General features: G+C 47.4%; 1 protein-coding gene across 1 annotated transcript in view; it reads right to left on the reverse strand.

The window, feature by feature from the left end:
* Positions 1-5,362: 5,362 nt before the first annotated feature.
* LOC139550106 (protein APCDD1-like) overlaps positions 5,363-15,983 on the reverse strand; it is a 36,317-nt gene continuing 25,696 nt past the window's right edge. Inside the window, exons 6-7 of the mRNA XM_071360738.1 lie at positions 7,551-7,872; positions 5,363-7,232 (exon numbers count right to left, since the gene is read on the reverse strand). Of these exons, the coding sequence (XP_071216839.1) occupies positions 6,772-7,232; positions 7,551-7,872 (783 nt within the window). The 3' untranslated portion in view covers positions 5,363-6,771. The remainder of the gene's footprint in view (positions 7,233-7,550; positions 7,873-15,983) is intronic.

Consider the following 15,983-nt stretch of genomic DNA (forward strand, 5'->3'; position numbering starts at 1 on the left):
AATCCTGTCCCTACTTCCTGTCCCTACTTCCTGTCCAATCCTGTCCCTAGCGATACGAATGCAGACTTTATTATTATTGTTGTTTTTCTCTCAAACCATATTATACCCCTCCTTACCTTCCGAGGCAAATGTTCTTAACCCCGTCCCTCCCATGGTATTAAACATTGGAGAAATGAAACTGAAAACAATGTGGGTTTTTGATGGCCATCTTCTTGCGGAGTCTCTTCAAATGTACAAATCATCACAATGTGGCAGACATCTTTGTTTGCTGACGACATATCTAGATAAATATTGTTAATTGTTTGCTAATACAAACATCTATTCACTGGACCTAGCTCGGCCTTGTCCCCCCAGGCTAATTCACCGGACCTAGCTCGGCCTTGTCCCCCCAGGCTAATTCACCGGACCTAGCTCGGCCTTGTCCCCCAGGCTAATTCACCGGACCTAGCTCGGCCTTGTCCCCAGGCTAATTCACCGGACCTAGCTCGGCCTTATCCCCAGGCTAATTCACCGGACCTAGCTCGGCCTTGTCCCCCAGGCTAATTCACTAGACCTAGCTCGGCCTTGTCCCCCAGGCTAATTCACCGGACCTAGCTCGGCCTTGTCCCCAGGCTAATTCACCGGACCTAGCTCGGCCTTGTCCCCCAGGCTAATTCACCGGACCTAGCTCGGCCTTGTCCCCCAGGCTAATTCACCGGACCTAGCTCGGCCTTGTCCCCCAGGCTAATTCACCGGACCTAGCTCGGCCTTGTCCCCAGGCTAATTCACCGGACCTAGCTCGGCCTTGTCCCCCAGGCTAATTCACCGGACCTAGCTCGGCCTTGTCCCCCAGGCTAATTCACCAGACCTAGCTCGGCCTTGTCCCCCAGGCTAATTCACTAGACCTAGCTCGGCCTTGTCCCCAGGCTAATTCACCGGACCTAGCTCGGCCTTGTCCCCAGGCTAATTCACCGGACCTAGCTCGGCCTTGTCCCCCAGGCTAATTCACCGGACCTAGCTCGGCCTTGTCCCCAGGCTAATTCACCGGACCTAGCTCGGCCTTGTCCCCCAGGCTAATTCACCGGACCTAGCTCGGCCTTGTCCCCAGGCTAATTCACCGGACCTAGCTCGGCCTTGTCCCCAGGCTAATTCACCGGACCTAGCTCGGCCTTGTCCCCAGGCTAATTCACCGGACCTAGCTCGGCCTTGTCCCCAGGCTAATTCACCAGACCTAGCTCGGCCTTGTCCCCATGGAAAGTTTTCAGACCTTTTGACTTTTTCCACATTTTTTTATGTTAAAGCCTTATTCTAAAATGTATATATTTTTTCATCAATCTACACACAATACCCCATCCTGATGTTTGGCTGGGGTAGGCCGTCATTTGTAAATGAGAATTTGTTCTTAACGGACTTGCCTAGTTAAATAAAATATAAAATAAAAGTTGAAATCCCACTGTGGATGTATTACTGTATAATTGCGTAGGGGCGTACTCCAACTTTAAGGACACCTCTTTCCATGACAGACTGACCAGGTGAATCCAGGTGAAAGCTATGATCACTTATTGATGTCACTTTCAAATCAGTGTAGATGAAGGGGAGGAGACAGGTAAAAGAAGGATGTTTAAGCCTTGAGACAACGATTGTGTATGTGTGTCATTCAGAGGGTGAATGAGCGAGACAAAATATTTAAGTGCCTTTGAACGAGGTATGGTAGTAGGTGCCAGGCGCACCGGTTTGTGTCAAGAACTGCAACGCTGCTGGGTTTTTCACCCTCAACAGTTTCCTGTGTGTATCAAGAATGGTCCACCAGCCAAAGGACATCCAGCCAACTGGACGCAACTGTGGGAAGCATTGGAGTCGACATGGACCAGCATCCCTGTGGAAACGCTTTCAACACCTTGTAGAGTCCATGACCTGATGAAGTGAGGCTGTTCTGAGTGCAAAAGGGGGGATTCATCTCAATGCTAGGAAGGTGTTCCTAATGTTTTGTCCACTCAGTGTATATACACAGTACAGCCTTACCCCATTTAACGGGTGTACACTCCATAGGTATCGGCCTTCTCCGTGACACCCACAGATTACAATTCCAAAAGAGTTTACTCATGAGTGTTTTAGCTATTAAAGCGGGACTCTGAAACCACTGAGCCACATTCTATTAAGGTTTCCAGGTTACCAGGTAACTTATTCTGTGGAAGCCCGTTCATCAATCGAGGATCACCATTTTTATCAACCAAATATCTTGTTGGTTTTCAGGTCCGTTGTTAGGGTGAGATCAGGGCCTGTGTTCATAAAATGTCTGGGTAGGAGTACTGATCTAGGACCAGTTTGGTCTTTTACATCTTAACACAAGCTGGGCCTAATACATTACATGGCATGGGGCAGTGGTGGGGGAAAAGTACTCAATTGTCATACTTGAGTAAAATTAAAGATACCTTTTAATAGAAAATGACTCGTAAAATACTACTTGAGTAAAAGTCTAAAAGTATTTAGGTTTTAAATAGGCACGTGCTCGAGCAGGTATATTTCACTGGTCACCATAGCAACACCCACCCGTAGCACGCGCTCCAGCAGGTATATTTCACTGGTCATCCCCCAAAGCCAACACTTTCTTTGGCCGCCTTTCCTTCCAGTTCTCTGCTGCCAATGACAGGAACTAATTGCAAAAATCACTGAAGCTGGAGTCTTATATCTCCCTCTCTATCTTTAAGCATCAGCTGTCAGAGCAGCTTAATGATCACTGTACCTGTACACAGCCCATCTGTAAATAGCACACCCGACTACCTCATCCCCATATTGGTATTTACCCTCTTGCTCCTTTGCACCCCAGTATCTCTACTTGCACATCATCATCTGCACATCTACCACTCCAGTGTTTAATTGCTAAATTGTAATTATTTTGACTCTATGGCCTATTTATTGCCTTACCTCCCTAATCTTCCACATTTGCACACACTGTACATAGATTTTTGTATTGTGTTATTGACTGTATGTTTGTTTATATGTAACATACATATTGGAGTTAAAACCTACAGGAGGGTATCTCTCCAGGAACAGGGTTGGAGTTAAAACCTACAGGAGGGTCTCTCTCCAGGAACAGGGTTGGAGTTAAAACCTACAGGAGGGTATCTCTCCAGGAACAGGATTGGAGTTAAAACCTACAGGAGGGTATCTCCAGGAACAGGGTTGGAGTTAAAACCTACAGGAGGGTCTCTCTCCAGGAACAGGGTTGGAGTTAACCTCCAGGACAATTTCTCTCCAGGAACAAAATCCTTCTATGGTATCACTTTTCTTTTTTGTCGTATAAATAAAAACTGTTATTTGAGTAGACATTTTAACCCCCGTCCGTACATGTCTTGGAAAAAACACACATTCCGTTCTCGTTTTTACTTGTTTTACTCAACTCTCCGCGCTTCAAAAAATCTCTTCAGAAAATCTCTTCAGCTAGTAGATCTTAAAACACACAATCATAACAAGAAAAACATTCTCAAAAGGTCCGCCCCACCCCAGGATTACATGACCCCCCCTCCACCCCAGTATGACATGACCCCCCCCAGGATTACATGACCCCCCTTCACCCCAGGACTACATGACCCCCCTCCACCCCAGGACTACATGACCCCCCCCCCCAGGATTACATGACCCCCCTTCACCCCAGGACTACATGACCCCCCTCCACCCCAGGATTACATGACCCCCCCTCCACCCCAGGATGACATGACCCCCCCCCAGGATTACATGACCCCCCCTCCACCCCAGGATTACATGACCCCTCCACCCCATAATTACATGACCCCCCCCCAGGATTACATGACCTCCCTCCACCCCAGGACTACATGACCCCCCTCCAACCCAGGATTACATGACTCCACCCCAGGATTACATGACCTCCCTCCACCCCAGAATTACATGACCCCCCCCAGGATTACATGACCCCCCCCCCCCCCCCCTCCACCCCAGGATTACATGACCCCCCTCCACCCCAGGATTACATGACCCCCACCCCAAAGGGGCTTTGAGGTTATAAGTAAACACTTTACACATGAAATTATATTTACCTCTGTGAAAGTGTTTTAAAACATTATGGAGAAAAAAAACTAAATTAATAATTCGAATTGTATGAAATTGTCTTTATTCTACAACAGAAGGCCAGGTACTATAAAAGGTTGTTACAATATATCCTTGGATATCCAGCAATACTTTGCTGTTGACTGTTTTATTTATTCTTTATGGGAATTCACTACAAAGTACTGGCCACAGCGTTATAAAATACTCCCTTCAATTTAAAAGCAATTCAAGCACTTATTCATGTTTCTTCATTACCGCTGTTCTATTGACAAGTCACTTCATTATCTCTGTTCTATTGACAAGTCACTTCATTATCTCTGTTCTATTGACGCGTCACTTCATTATCTCTGTTCTATTGACACGTCACTTCATTATCTCTGTTCTATTGACAGGCCCTCTCATTATCTCTGTTCTGTTGACACATCATTTCATTATCTCTGTTCTATTGTCACGTCATTATCTCTGTTCTGTTGTCACGTCATTATCTCTGTTCTGTTGACACGTCACTTCATTATCTCTGTTCTGTTGACAAGTCACTTCATTATCTCTGTTCTATTGACACGTCACTTCATTATCTCTGTTCTATTGACACGTCACCTCATTATCTCTGTTCTATTGACACGTCACCTCATTATCTCTGTTCTATTGACACGTCACCTCATTATCTCTGTTCTATTGACACGCCCTCTCATTATCTCTGTTCTGTTGACACATCATTTCATTATCTCTGTTCTATTGTCACGTCATTATCTCTGTTCTGTTGACACGTCGCTTCATTATCTCTGTTCTGTTGACAAGTCACTTCATTATCTCTGTTCTGTTGACAAGTCACTTCATTATCTCTGTTCTATTGACACGTCACCTCATTATCTCTGTTCTATTGACACGTCACTTCTTTCCAACTCTTTTCTCCTGGGTTTTGCATTAGATGTGCTTGAGTATAAACCAACAGCGGTTGAGAGCGTTGGGCCCGTAACAGAAATGTTGCTGGTTCGAATCCCCGAGCCGGCAAGGTGTGAAAATCTACAACCCTCAGCAACAACTTCTCCCCGGGCACTGATGATGTCGATAAAGGCCCCCCCCCCCCCCCCCCCTTATCACCTCTCTGATTCAGAGGGATTTGTGTTAAATGTGGAAGACACATTTCAGTTGAAGTACATTTCAGTTGAAGTACATTTCAGTTGAAGCACATTTCAGTTGAAGCACATTTCAGTTGGACAACTGACTAGGTATCTCCCTTCACCTCATTCCCTCACACCGTGTTTGCAACTAGTGCCGGTTTGGTCTTTACAAAATAAAGAGCCCATAATAACCAGGGTACAGTATCAAATCTTTAATTGTTATACAGATTGTTTCAGGGCACCTACATCCATTGCATATGAGATGGTTCTCGAGACTAGATCACAGCAGAGATCAAATGAGAGCACTGTACATCAAAGAAGATCACGGGTGGATTTATACATGTGCCACAACTCCTGACCTGTACAATGAAGTGTTTGGATGTTTTAGTTATGGGGTAGATTAGACAAAAGTGCCATTCAAATTTAGTTGGGTATCATATTAGTTGTGGTAATGTAGGTTATGTCATTTATCAGTAGTCCTATTGTATTTAAACCCTAAATCAGATTCTTTAGCATTTCTCCACCCAACACATTCTTTGCCATCTTTACATTTCATTGTAGAAAATAATGCTTTTAACATAATAATGTATCTTATTTAATCTACTTGTAGTACCAAGAAGAAACTTGATATTTGGTTATGGTATGGTGTATAAAAACAATCCCCTGTATTTGTGGATGCAGCCATAGATTAACATCTATAGTTCTATAGCCAAAGACTTCTATAGTTCTATAGCCAAAGACTTCTCTAGTTCTATAGCCAAAGACTTCTCTAGTTCTATAGCCAAAGACTTCTCTAGTTCTATAGCCAAAGACTTCTCTAGTTCTATAGCCAAAGACTTCTCTAGTTCTATAGCCAAAGACTTCTCTAGTTCTATAGCCAAAGACTTCTCTAGTTCTATAGCCAAAGACTTCTATAGTTCTATAGCCAAAGACTTCTCTAGTTCTCTAGCCAAAGACTTCTATAGTTCTATAGCCTAAGACTTCTATAGTTCTATAGCCTAAGACTTCTCTAGTTCTATAGCCAAAGACTTCTCTAGTTCTATAGCCAAAGACTTCTCTAGTTCTATAGCCAAAGACTTCTCTAGTTCTATAGCCAAAGACTTCTCTAGTTCTATAACCAAAGACTTTTCTAGTTCTCTAGCCAAAGACTTCTCTAGTTCTCTAGCCAAAGACTTCTCTAGTTCTCTAGCCAAAGACTTCTCTAGTTCTCTAGCCAAAGACTTCTCTAGTTCTCTAGCCAAAGACTTCTCTAGTTCTCCATTTCCACTCTAAAGTGCAGTTATTGTGATGCAGCGGTGTCACCTCTGGTAGGTGGAGTTCAAAGCAACAGCGGCATCAAAGGAACTAGTCTCCACTCGCTCTCCACTCTCTCCACTCGCTCTCCACCTTGCCTTTTAAACGCTTCCATCGCGTTTAAAGAGCCAAAAAGATATTTCAAAAGTTCAAGTGTGTCAAAGGCGAGTAGCAGTCTCCTTTCCCTCAGGGTAGACACTGAAGGAGAGTCAGATTAGAGTCCTCTCTCACGGTCCACAGTCCTACACACAGTCAGTGTCTCTATGTACAAAAACCAGTAGGTCTGTTCTATGAAAAACCAGACTGTCAGTTCTTAGCTGTAACACCGGAACAACAGAACCAGCGAGGTCAGAACCACAACAACATCCCTCCGGTTCTGGTTCCACGTCATTCTGGTTCCACCATTACTCAGCCTCAGGGGTCGGTCCTCGTCTTCCCCTCCCACGACCTCTGACCTCTGGCTGCTAGTTGAACACTGGACCAGGGGCATCTGGTACGAGGTTGCTCGTTTATCTGGCCGGTCGGGGCTGGACCCGTCTGAGGGTCTCTGTCCGTTGTAGAGGAGTAGGTGTCCGTCGGCGTTCTGCTCCATCCGGAACAGCTCGTACTCTGTGTGGGGCAGGCGGATCCCCAACGCCACGCAGCCATTGGTCAGGGTGACGTCCTGTTCAACTCCGACCTCCCAGGAACCATGGGTGCCGCATTCGTTACCTTTAAACACGTTGAGGAGGGACGTGGTGGCCAGGTCCATGGGCATCACACGAATGTGGTTCACTGGAGGGGGAAGGAGGGGTGCAGAGGATGAGAGAGGGACAGAGAAAGAGGGAGAGGGACAGAGAGAGGGAGAGGGACAGAGAGAGAGAGAGGGACAGAGAGGGAGAGGGACAGGCAGAGAGAGAGAGGGAGAGGGACAGGCAGAGAGAGAGAGGGAGAGGGACAGAGGGGATGAGAGAGGGAGAGAGAGTGATCAAGATCGATGATAGATGTAATCTGAAATACACAGATTTTATAACCCTCCCTCTCGTTCATCTCAACCACACAGCTCACAATTCAAATCTCAACAGAGTTGAAAATCAACCTTTGACCTTTTACCTTTGAAGACGAACTCCGTGCCTCCCATAACTCTGGTAGAGTGCGTTCCTCGGCTGTACCTCCCTCTAGCGTAGATACTGAAGGAGGGGTGTTTGCAGATGGGGTCAGAGTAGTGGTAGTAGTGGCCCTCCCAGGTCTGGTTGTTGTCATGGAAGATGAAGTGACGGGACAGGAAGAGGACCTCGGGGCGGACCTCACAACGCTGGCTCACCCATTGGCCGTACAGCCCAACTGTCATGTCCGCACGCGGCGCCAGGATGGGAGGATGGAACTCATCCGACCGATAGATGATACGACAAGCGATGCAGCCGTGGTCATGGTGCTGGCGGAGGAGAGAAATTAATAAAAGAGTTGGAAGACTACATTTTAAGGTATGAAAACATCTGATAAAACTTAGATCGTAGGGTGTAATGTCCCTTTGACATTTGAAATGATTCATTTTCAGTGTTAATCTGGACCGGAATGTATGCAAACCTCACAGAAGTTTATTTATTTATTTGTTAAAAGACAGAACGTGCAGGAAATGGCGTTCGTCAGGTAATCCAAAAACAACTACAGATTTTTAAAAATCACTTAATATGATTTGTTGAGTTTTTGTCTTGTCATTAAATGTCTCTGTAGGAACATCAAACATGATCAATGAGATATATTCCCTATCTATTGTATTCTCTCTCTTAGACGGGATTACTAGACATGTCGAGCACATCTATTATGTGCCTTACTGTAATGTCAAATAACAAAATATAATCGTTTAAGTACTGTAATTTAACAACTCTTGCTGTACTTTGGAATATACAGGAAAACTAGTTTTCTTCAGAAAGAATCAATCCGTTACGGAATCCAAGTTGCAGTGTTTTCTCCGGCTGATCACATCATATACTGGAACAGACACGGACGGACAGAAGGAAAAAACTACTGCAGAAATACAGCCCAGTCCTCCAGCTGGGTTTACTGCAGAAATACAGCCCAGTCCTCCAGCAGGGTCTACTACAGAAATACAGCCCAGTCCTCCAGCTGGGTTTACTACAGAAATACATCCCAGTCCTCCAGCTGGATATACTGCAGAAATACAGCCCAGTCCTCCAGCAGGGTCTACTACAGAAATACAGCCCAGTCCTCCAGCTGGGTTTACTGCAGAAATACAGCCCAGTCCTCCAGCAGGGTCTACTACAGAAATACCTCTCAGTCCTCCAGCTGGATTTACTGCAGAAATACAGCCCAGTCCTCCAGCAGGGTCTACTGCAGAAATACAGCCCAGTCCTCCAGCTGGGTTTACTGCAGAAATACAGCCCAGTCCTCCAGCAGGGTCTACTACAGAAATACAGCCCAGTCCTCCAGCTGGGTTTACTGCAGAAATACAGCCCAGTCCTCCAGCAGGGTCTACTACAGAAATACAGCCCAGTCCTCCAGCAGGGTCTACTGCAGAAATACAGCCCAGTCCTCCAGCAGGGTCTACTGCAGAAATACAGCCCAGTCCTCCAGCTGGGTTTACTGCAGAAATACAGCCCAGTCCTCCAGCTGGATTTACTGCAGAAATACAGCCCAGTCCTCCAGCTGGATTTACTACAGAAATACAGCCCAGTCCTCCAGCAGGGTCTACTACAGAAATACAGCCCAGTCCTCCAGCTGGGTTTTATTGCAGAAATACAGCCCAGTCCTCCAGCTGGATTTACTGCAGAAATACAGCCCAGTCCTCCAGCTGGGTTTACTGCAGAAATACAGCCCAGTCCTCCAGCTGGATTTACTGCAGAAATACAGCCCAGTCCTCCAGCTGGGTTTTACTGCAGAAATACAGCCCAGTCCTCCAGCTGGATTTACTGCAGAAATACAGCCCAGTCCTCCAGCTGGGTTTACTGCAGAAATACAGCCCAGTCCTCCAGCTGGATTTACTGCAGAAATATAGCCCAGTCCTCCAGCTGGATTTACTGCAGAAATACAGCCCAGTCCTCCAGCTGGGTTTACTGCAGAAATACAGCCCAGTCCTCCAGCTGGGTTTACTGCAGAAATACTGCCCAGTCCTCCAGCTGGGACTACTGCAGAAATGCATGCCAGTCCTCCAGCTGGGTCTACTGCAGAAATACAGCCCAGTCCTCCAGCAGGGTTTACTGCAGAAATACAGCCCAGTCCTCCAGCTGGATTTACTGCAGAAATACAGCCCAGTCCTCCAGCTGGGTCTACTGCAGAAATACAGCCCAGTCCTCCAGCAGGGTCTACTGCAGAAATACAGCCCAGTCCTCCAGCAGGGTCTACTGCAGAAATACAGCCCAGTTCTCCAGCTGGGTTTACTGCAGAAATACAGCCCAGTCCTCCAGCTGGATTTACTGCAGAAAGATAGCCCAGTCTTCCAGCTGGGTCTACTGCAGAAATACAGCCCAGTCCTCCAGCAGGGTCTACTGCAGAAATACAGCCCAGTCCTCCAGCAGGGTCTACTGCAGAAATACAGCCCAGTCCTCCAGCTGGATTTACTGCAGAAAGATAGCCCAGTCCTCCAGCTGGGTCTACTGCAGAAATACAGCCCAGTCCTCCAGCTGGATTTACTGCAGAAAGATAGCCCAGTCCTCCAGCTGGGTCTACTGCAGAAATACAGCCCAGTCCTCCAGCTGGATTTACTGCAGAAAGATAGCCCAGTCCTCCAGCTGGGTCTACTGCAGAAATACAGCCCAGTCCTCCAGCAGGGTCTACTGCAGAAATACAGCCCAGTCCTCCAGCTGGATTTACTGCAGAAAGATAGCCCAGTCCTCCAGCTGGGTTTATGCTCCTCATATTGAGAAAAGCTCTAAAGGGATTTAGTTTCATTAGGCTTCAGATTCATAAAGGTATTGTCGAAGGTATACAAGGTCCTCTATCAATCTTTATTACATGCCATGTCTCGTTCGCTTAGCCAAGTGCCTAAAACGACACAGGATGATATTCTCTTCAATTCTGTAATCTCTTGACCAGACAGCAGAACACATTAGATTTATGGAGCCTCATGGATTAAGCCTAGAATAAATCTGTACCACGGAAGATCCACGCTATAGCTCGCTTGACATTTTAAAAAGGTCATTTTCCGATTGAGCCGACATGCAGCGTTTACCGGGAATGCAGTCTCCGCTGACACGGGAACATTGTGATGCATAGCCCGAAAAATGGGACATCGAAACCCGGCCTAACAGTGTTGATTAGATTCACATTCTGTTATTTATGATCTTTCTATTCTGTAGAGGAAACCCTAAAGGGGTAGGGAATAGAATTTCTGTTCAAGTATTTCAATTTAGGAGCTGTCTGAAATGTTTCTGTAAATCAGTATTATGATAGTGTGAGGTTTAAGAGGACATGTATACAACACAATGACCAGTTAAGAGAGAGGGGTTACAGACAGAGAAGACAATGAGACAGAGAGAGAAGACCAAGGAGAGAGAGCGAGCTTCCCTCTCTCCCCGTCAGCCAACAGCCTCCCTCTCTCCCCCACAGCCTCCCTCTCTCCCCCACAGCCTCCCTCTCTCCCCGTCAGCCAACAGCCTCCCTCTCTCCCTCACAGCCTCCCTCTCTCTCAAACAGAACCTTCCAACCCATAAAACACAGACAGACCTGCTGACTGTCCTAAAACACAACTCCTCATCCCGGGGCCTGTGCCAACCCCATGTCCCCTGTTTGTTGTACATAGTCCCTATATATATATATATATATACTGGAGGACCAGGGCGTTGGGGGGTAATGGAGGACCAGGGTGTTGGGGGGTAATGGAGGACCAGTGTGTTGGGAGGTAATGGAGGTAATGGAGGACCAGGGTGTTGGGGGGTACTGGAGGACCAGGGTGATGGGGGTAATGGAGGACTAGGGTGTTGGGGGGTAATGGAGGACCAGGGTGTTGGGGGTACTGGAGGACCAGGGCGTTGGGGGGTAATGGAGGACCAGGGTGATGGGGGTAATGGAGGACTAGGGTGTTGGGGGTACTGGAGGGACAGGGTGGTGGGGGGGTAATGGAGGACCAGGGCGTTGGGGGGTAATGGAGGACCAGGGCGTTGGGGGTTAATGGATGACCAGGGCGTTGGGGGGTAATGGAGGACTAGGGCGTTGGGGGGTAATGGAGGACCAGGGCGTTGGGGGGGTAATGGAGGACCAGGGCGTTGGGGGGTAATGGAGGACCAGGGCGTTGGGGGGTAATGGAGGACCAGGGCGTTGGGGGGTAATGGAGGACCAGGGTGTTGGGGGGGTAATGGAGGACCAGGGTGTTGGGGGGTAATGGAGGACCAGGGTGTTGGGGGGTAATGGAGGACCAGGGTGTTGGGGGGGTAATGGAGGACCAGGGTGTTGGGGGGTAATGGAGGACTAGGGCGTTGGGGGGTAATGGAGGACCAGGGTGTTGGGGGTACTGGAGGACCAGGGTGTTGGGGGGTAATGGAGGACCAGGGTGTTGGGGGTACAGGAGGACCAGGGAGTTGGGGGGTAATGGAGGACCAGGGAGTTGGGGGGTAATGGAGGACCAGGGTGTTGGGGGGTAATGGAGGACCAGGGCGTTGGGGGGGTAATGGAGGACCAGGGCGTTGGGGGGTACTGGAGGACCAGGGTGTTGGGGGGTAATGGAGGACCAGGGTGTTGGGGGGTAATGGAGGACCAGGGTGTTGGGGGGTAATGGAGGACCAGGGTGTTGGGGGGTAATGGAGGACCAGGGTGTTGGGGGGTAATGGAGGACCAGGGTGTTGGGGGGTAATGGAGGACCAGGGTGTTGGGGGGTAATGGAGGACCAGGGTGTTGGGGGGTAATGGAGGACCAGGGTGTTGGGGGGTAATGGAGGACCAGGGTGTTGGGGGGTAATGGAGGACCAGGGTGTTGGGGGGTAATGGAGGACTAGGGTGTTGGGGGTAATGGAGGACCAGGGCGTTGGGGGGTAATGGAGGACCAGGGCGTTGGGGGGTACTGGAGGACCAGGGCGTTGGGGGGTAATGGAGGACCAGGGTGTTGGGGGGTAATGGAGGACAAGGGTGTTGGGGGGTAATGGAGGACCATGGCGTCGGGGGGTAATGGAGGACCAGGGTGTTGGGGGGTAATGGAGGACCAGGGTGTTGGGGGGTAATGGAGGACCAGGACGTTGGGGGGGTAATGGAGGACCAGGACGTTGGGGGGTAATGGAGGACCAGGACGTTGGGGGGGTAATGGAGGACCAGGACGTTGGGGGGGTAATGGAGGACCAGGACGTTGGGGGGTAATGGAGGACCAGGACGTTGGGGGGGTAATGGAGGACCAGGACGTTGGGGGGGTAATGGAGGACCAGGACGTTGGGGGGTAATGGAGGACCAGAACGTTGGGGGGTAATGGAGGACCAGGACGTTGGGGGGTAATGGAGGACCAGGACGTTGGGGGGTAATGGAGGACCAGGGCGTTGGGGGGTAATGGAGGACCAGGGCGTTGGGGGGTAATGGAGGACCAGGGCATGTTGAAACTCTGCTTTACACTATGGTGTTTAATATAGTTTAATCACTATTGAGCGCCACAACTCCACATATGGATCAGAATAAAAGCAGCAAAGCCTTCATACTCAACTTTATCTGGACAGCATTGAGAAAGTAGAGAACGAATGGACAATAAATAAACGGGTTATAAAACTGTCTGCTGGCTCTTATTGCGTCACTGAGATCCACACAATAACCACAGACTAACAGGCTGGCAGTGACAACCCTCCGGACTGTTACCAGCCCCAACTATACCCACTGAACATTAAGGGATCGGATTGTCACCATGGCAATAAAACATCCTGAAGAAGAAACCATTATGACCTCACTGGATGGGCTGGCTAGTGAGCTGATGATTGTAACTGGTGTTTTATAAAAAAATAAAAGATTATTGATGATTGTAAAAGTTAACTGGTGGGACTGAGCTTGAGGGCATGTCTAAAGCTATTTCACGTCCAATATATTATCCGGGCTTCAGCTCAGCTGGCTAACAAAGCCTTGTGGCATGTAAAAGATCCAGGTTTCACTTCAACATATTATCATGTACAAAGAGAGAAGGAAGGCCTGCGTGTGTAGAGCTGGTTCACCTATAGATACTATCCACTAGCTATCGTATGTTTTGTATTTTATTATGGATCCCCATTAGTTCCTGCCAAGGCAGCAGCTACTCTTCCTGGGGTTTATTATGGATCCCCATTAGTTCCTGCCAAGGCAGCAGCCTATGTGGATCATTCTACATACTATCCTATGTTGATCATTCTAGATGCTATCCTATGTTGATCATTCTACATACTATCCTATGTTGATTATATATAAACGTATCACTTGTCTACTGGACACATCTAACAGGTGTGAATGTTCTCTCGTGTTCTCAGACTTTATTTCAGGTCATTTCGGAAATAGAATTCCTGAATAGCTGGCAAACTATTGAACAAGGGAAATGTTTTTGATTAGAGCCCATGGAAAATGCAAATGCTGCTAGTGTGCTTTGATTACGGTAGATAAGATATACTGGACCTACTGCACGGTCAAAAGAGAGAGAGAGAGAGACCCAGAACAAGAGAGACAGGGGGACAGAGAGAGAGAGAGACCCAGAACAAGAGAGACAGGGGGACACAGAGAGAGAGAGACCCAGAACAAGAGAGACAGGGGGACAGAGAGAGAGAGAGAGACCCAGAACAAGAGAGACAGGGGGACAGAGAGAGAGATAGAAAGACAGAGAGAAACATACAGGGGTGGAAAGAGACAGACGAGAGTTCTTCTGATGTAATAGGTGATGTAGTGGGTGATGTAATGGGTGATGTAGTGGGTGATGTAAAAGGTATGCATGAAATCAGAACCGGAATGTTCGGTCCGGAATTATTCATAAAGCTGCATGATTCCAAATTCTAGGAATGCCGCATGTTGATCACGATAGAATGTTTCACATTCCAAATGAAACCCTATTACCCCATAGGCTTTTGGCCAAAAGTAGTGCACTATGTAGGCAATAGGGTGTCATTTGGGACGTAGCCAGGTTTCATGTTTCCCCCCCCCCCCCCCCCTCCCCTCCGTTTCTCTTCTCAACCGGCCCTGAGGAGCTTCACTCTGCAGCACCGGTCGTTAGAGCAACACAACGTAGCTAGTCTTGTCTCCTCACCCTAACCACTCTAATGTGTCCCAAATGGCACCCTATTCCCTATTTATAGTGCACTACTTTAGACCAGAGCCCTATGGCACCCTATTCCCTATTTATAGTGCACTACTTTAGACCAGAGCCCTGTGGCACCCTATTCCCTATATAGTGCACTACTTTAGACCAGAGCCCTATGGCACCCTATTCCCTACATAGTGCACTACTTTAGACCAGAGCCCTATGGCACCCTATTCCCTATATAGTGCACTACTTTAGACCAGAGCCCTATGGCACCCTATTCCCTATATAGTGCACTACTTTAGACCAGAGCCCTATGGCACCCTATTCCCTATATAGTGCACTACTTTAGACCAGAGCCCTATGACACCCTATTCCCTACATAGTGCACAGTCGCTGTTTGCATTACCAATCCAGCGATAAGGAGCAGCGTGGTGCAGATGTCATGTTTATTTAGACAGGCACCTCCAGAATATCTCAGGGTAATCCATCTTGAAGGGGCTGGTTTCACAGCATGACTATAAGGTTACATGGAACAGGACAACTGCTGTTCAACTATAAACAGTTCAAATCACCACCTCATCAAGAGCATGATCAGGAATTAAAATTACTTAGGCCTTGATATTAAAAGAAGTGGAAAACAACTGTACATGGTATCAGTATGTCATGGTATCAGTATGGTATCAGTATGTCATGGTATCAGTATGTCATGGTATCAGTATGGTATCAGTATGGTATCAGTATGTCATGGTATCAGTATGGTATCAGTATGTCATGGTATCAGTATGGTATCAGTATGTCATGGTATCAGTGTGTCATGGTATCAGTGTGTCATGGTATCAGTATGTCATAGTATCGTCATGGTATCAGTATGTCATGGTATCAGTATGTCATGGTATCAGTATGTCATGGTATCATTATGTCATGGTATCAGTGTGTCATGGTATCACTATGTCATGGTATCAGTATGGTATCAGTATGTCATGGTATCAGTATGTCATGGTATCAGTGTGTCATGGTATCAGTGTGTCATGGTATCAGTGTGTCATGGTATCACTATGTCATAGTATCGTCATGGTATCAGTATGTCATGGTATCAGTATGGTATCAGTATGTCATGGTATCACTATGGTATCAGTATGTCATGGTATCACTATGGTATCAGTATGTCATGGTATCAGTATGTCATGGTATCAATATGTCATGGTATCAGTATGACATGGTATCAGTATGTCATAGTATCGTCATGGTATCAGTATGTCATGGTATCAGTATGGTATCAGTATGTCATGGTATCAGTATGTCATGGTATCAGTATGTCATGGTATCAGTATGGTATCAGTATGGTATCAGTATGTCATGGTATCA

Source organism: Salvelinus alpinus, chromosome 23 (genome assembly GCF_045679555.1).
Source record: "Salvelinus alpinus chromosome 23, SLU_Salpinus.1, whole genome shotgun sequence".
Taxonomy (NCBI): domain Eukaryota; kingdom Metazoa; phylum Chordata; class Actinopteri; order Salmoniformes; family Salmonidae; genus Salvelinus; species Salvelinus alpinus.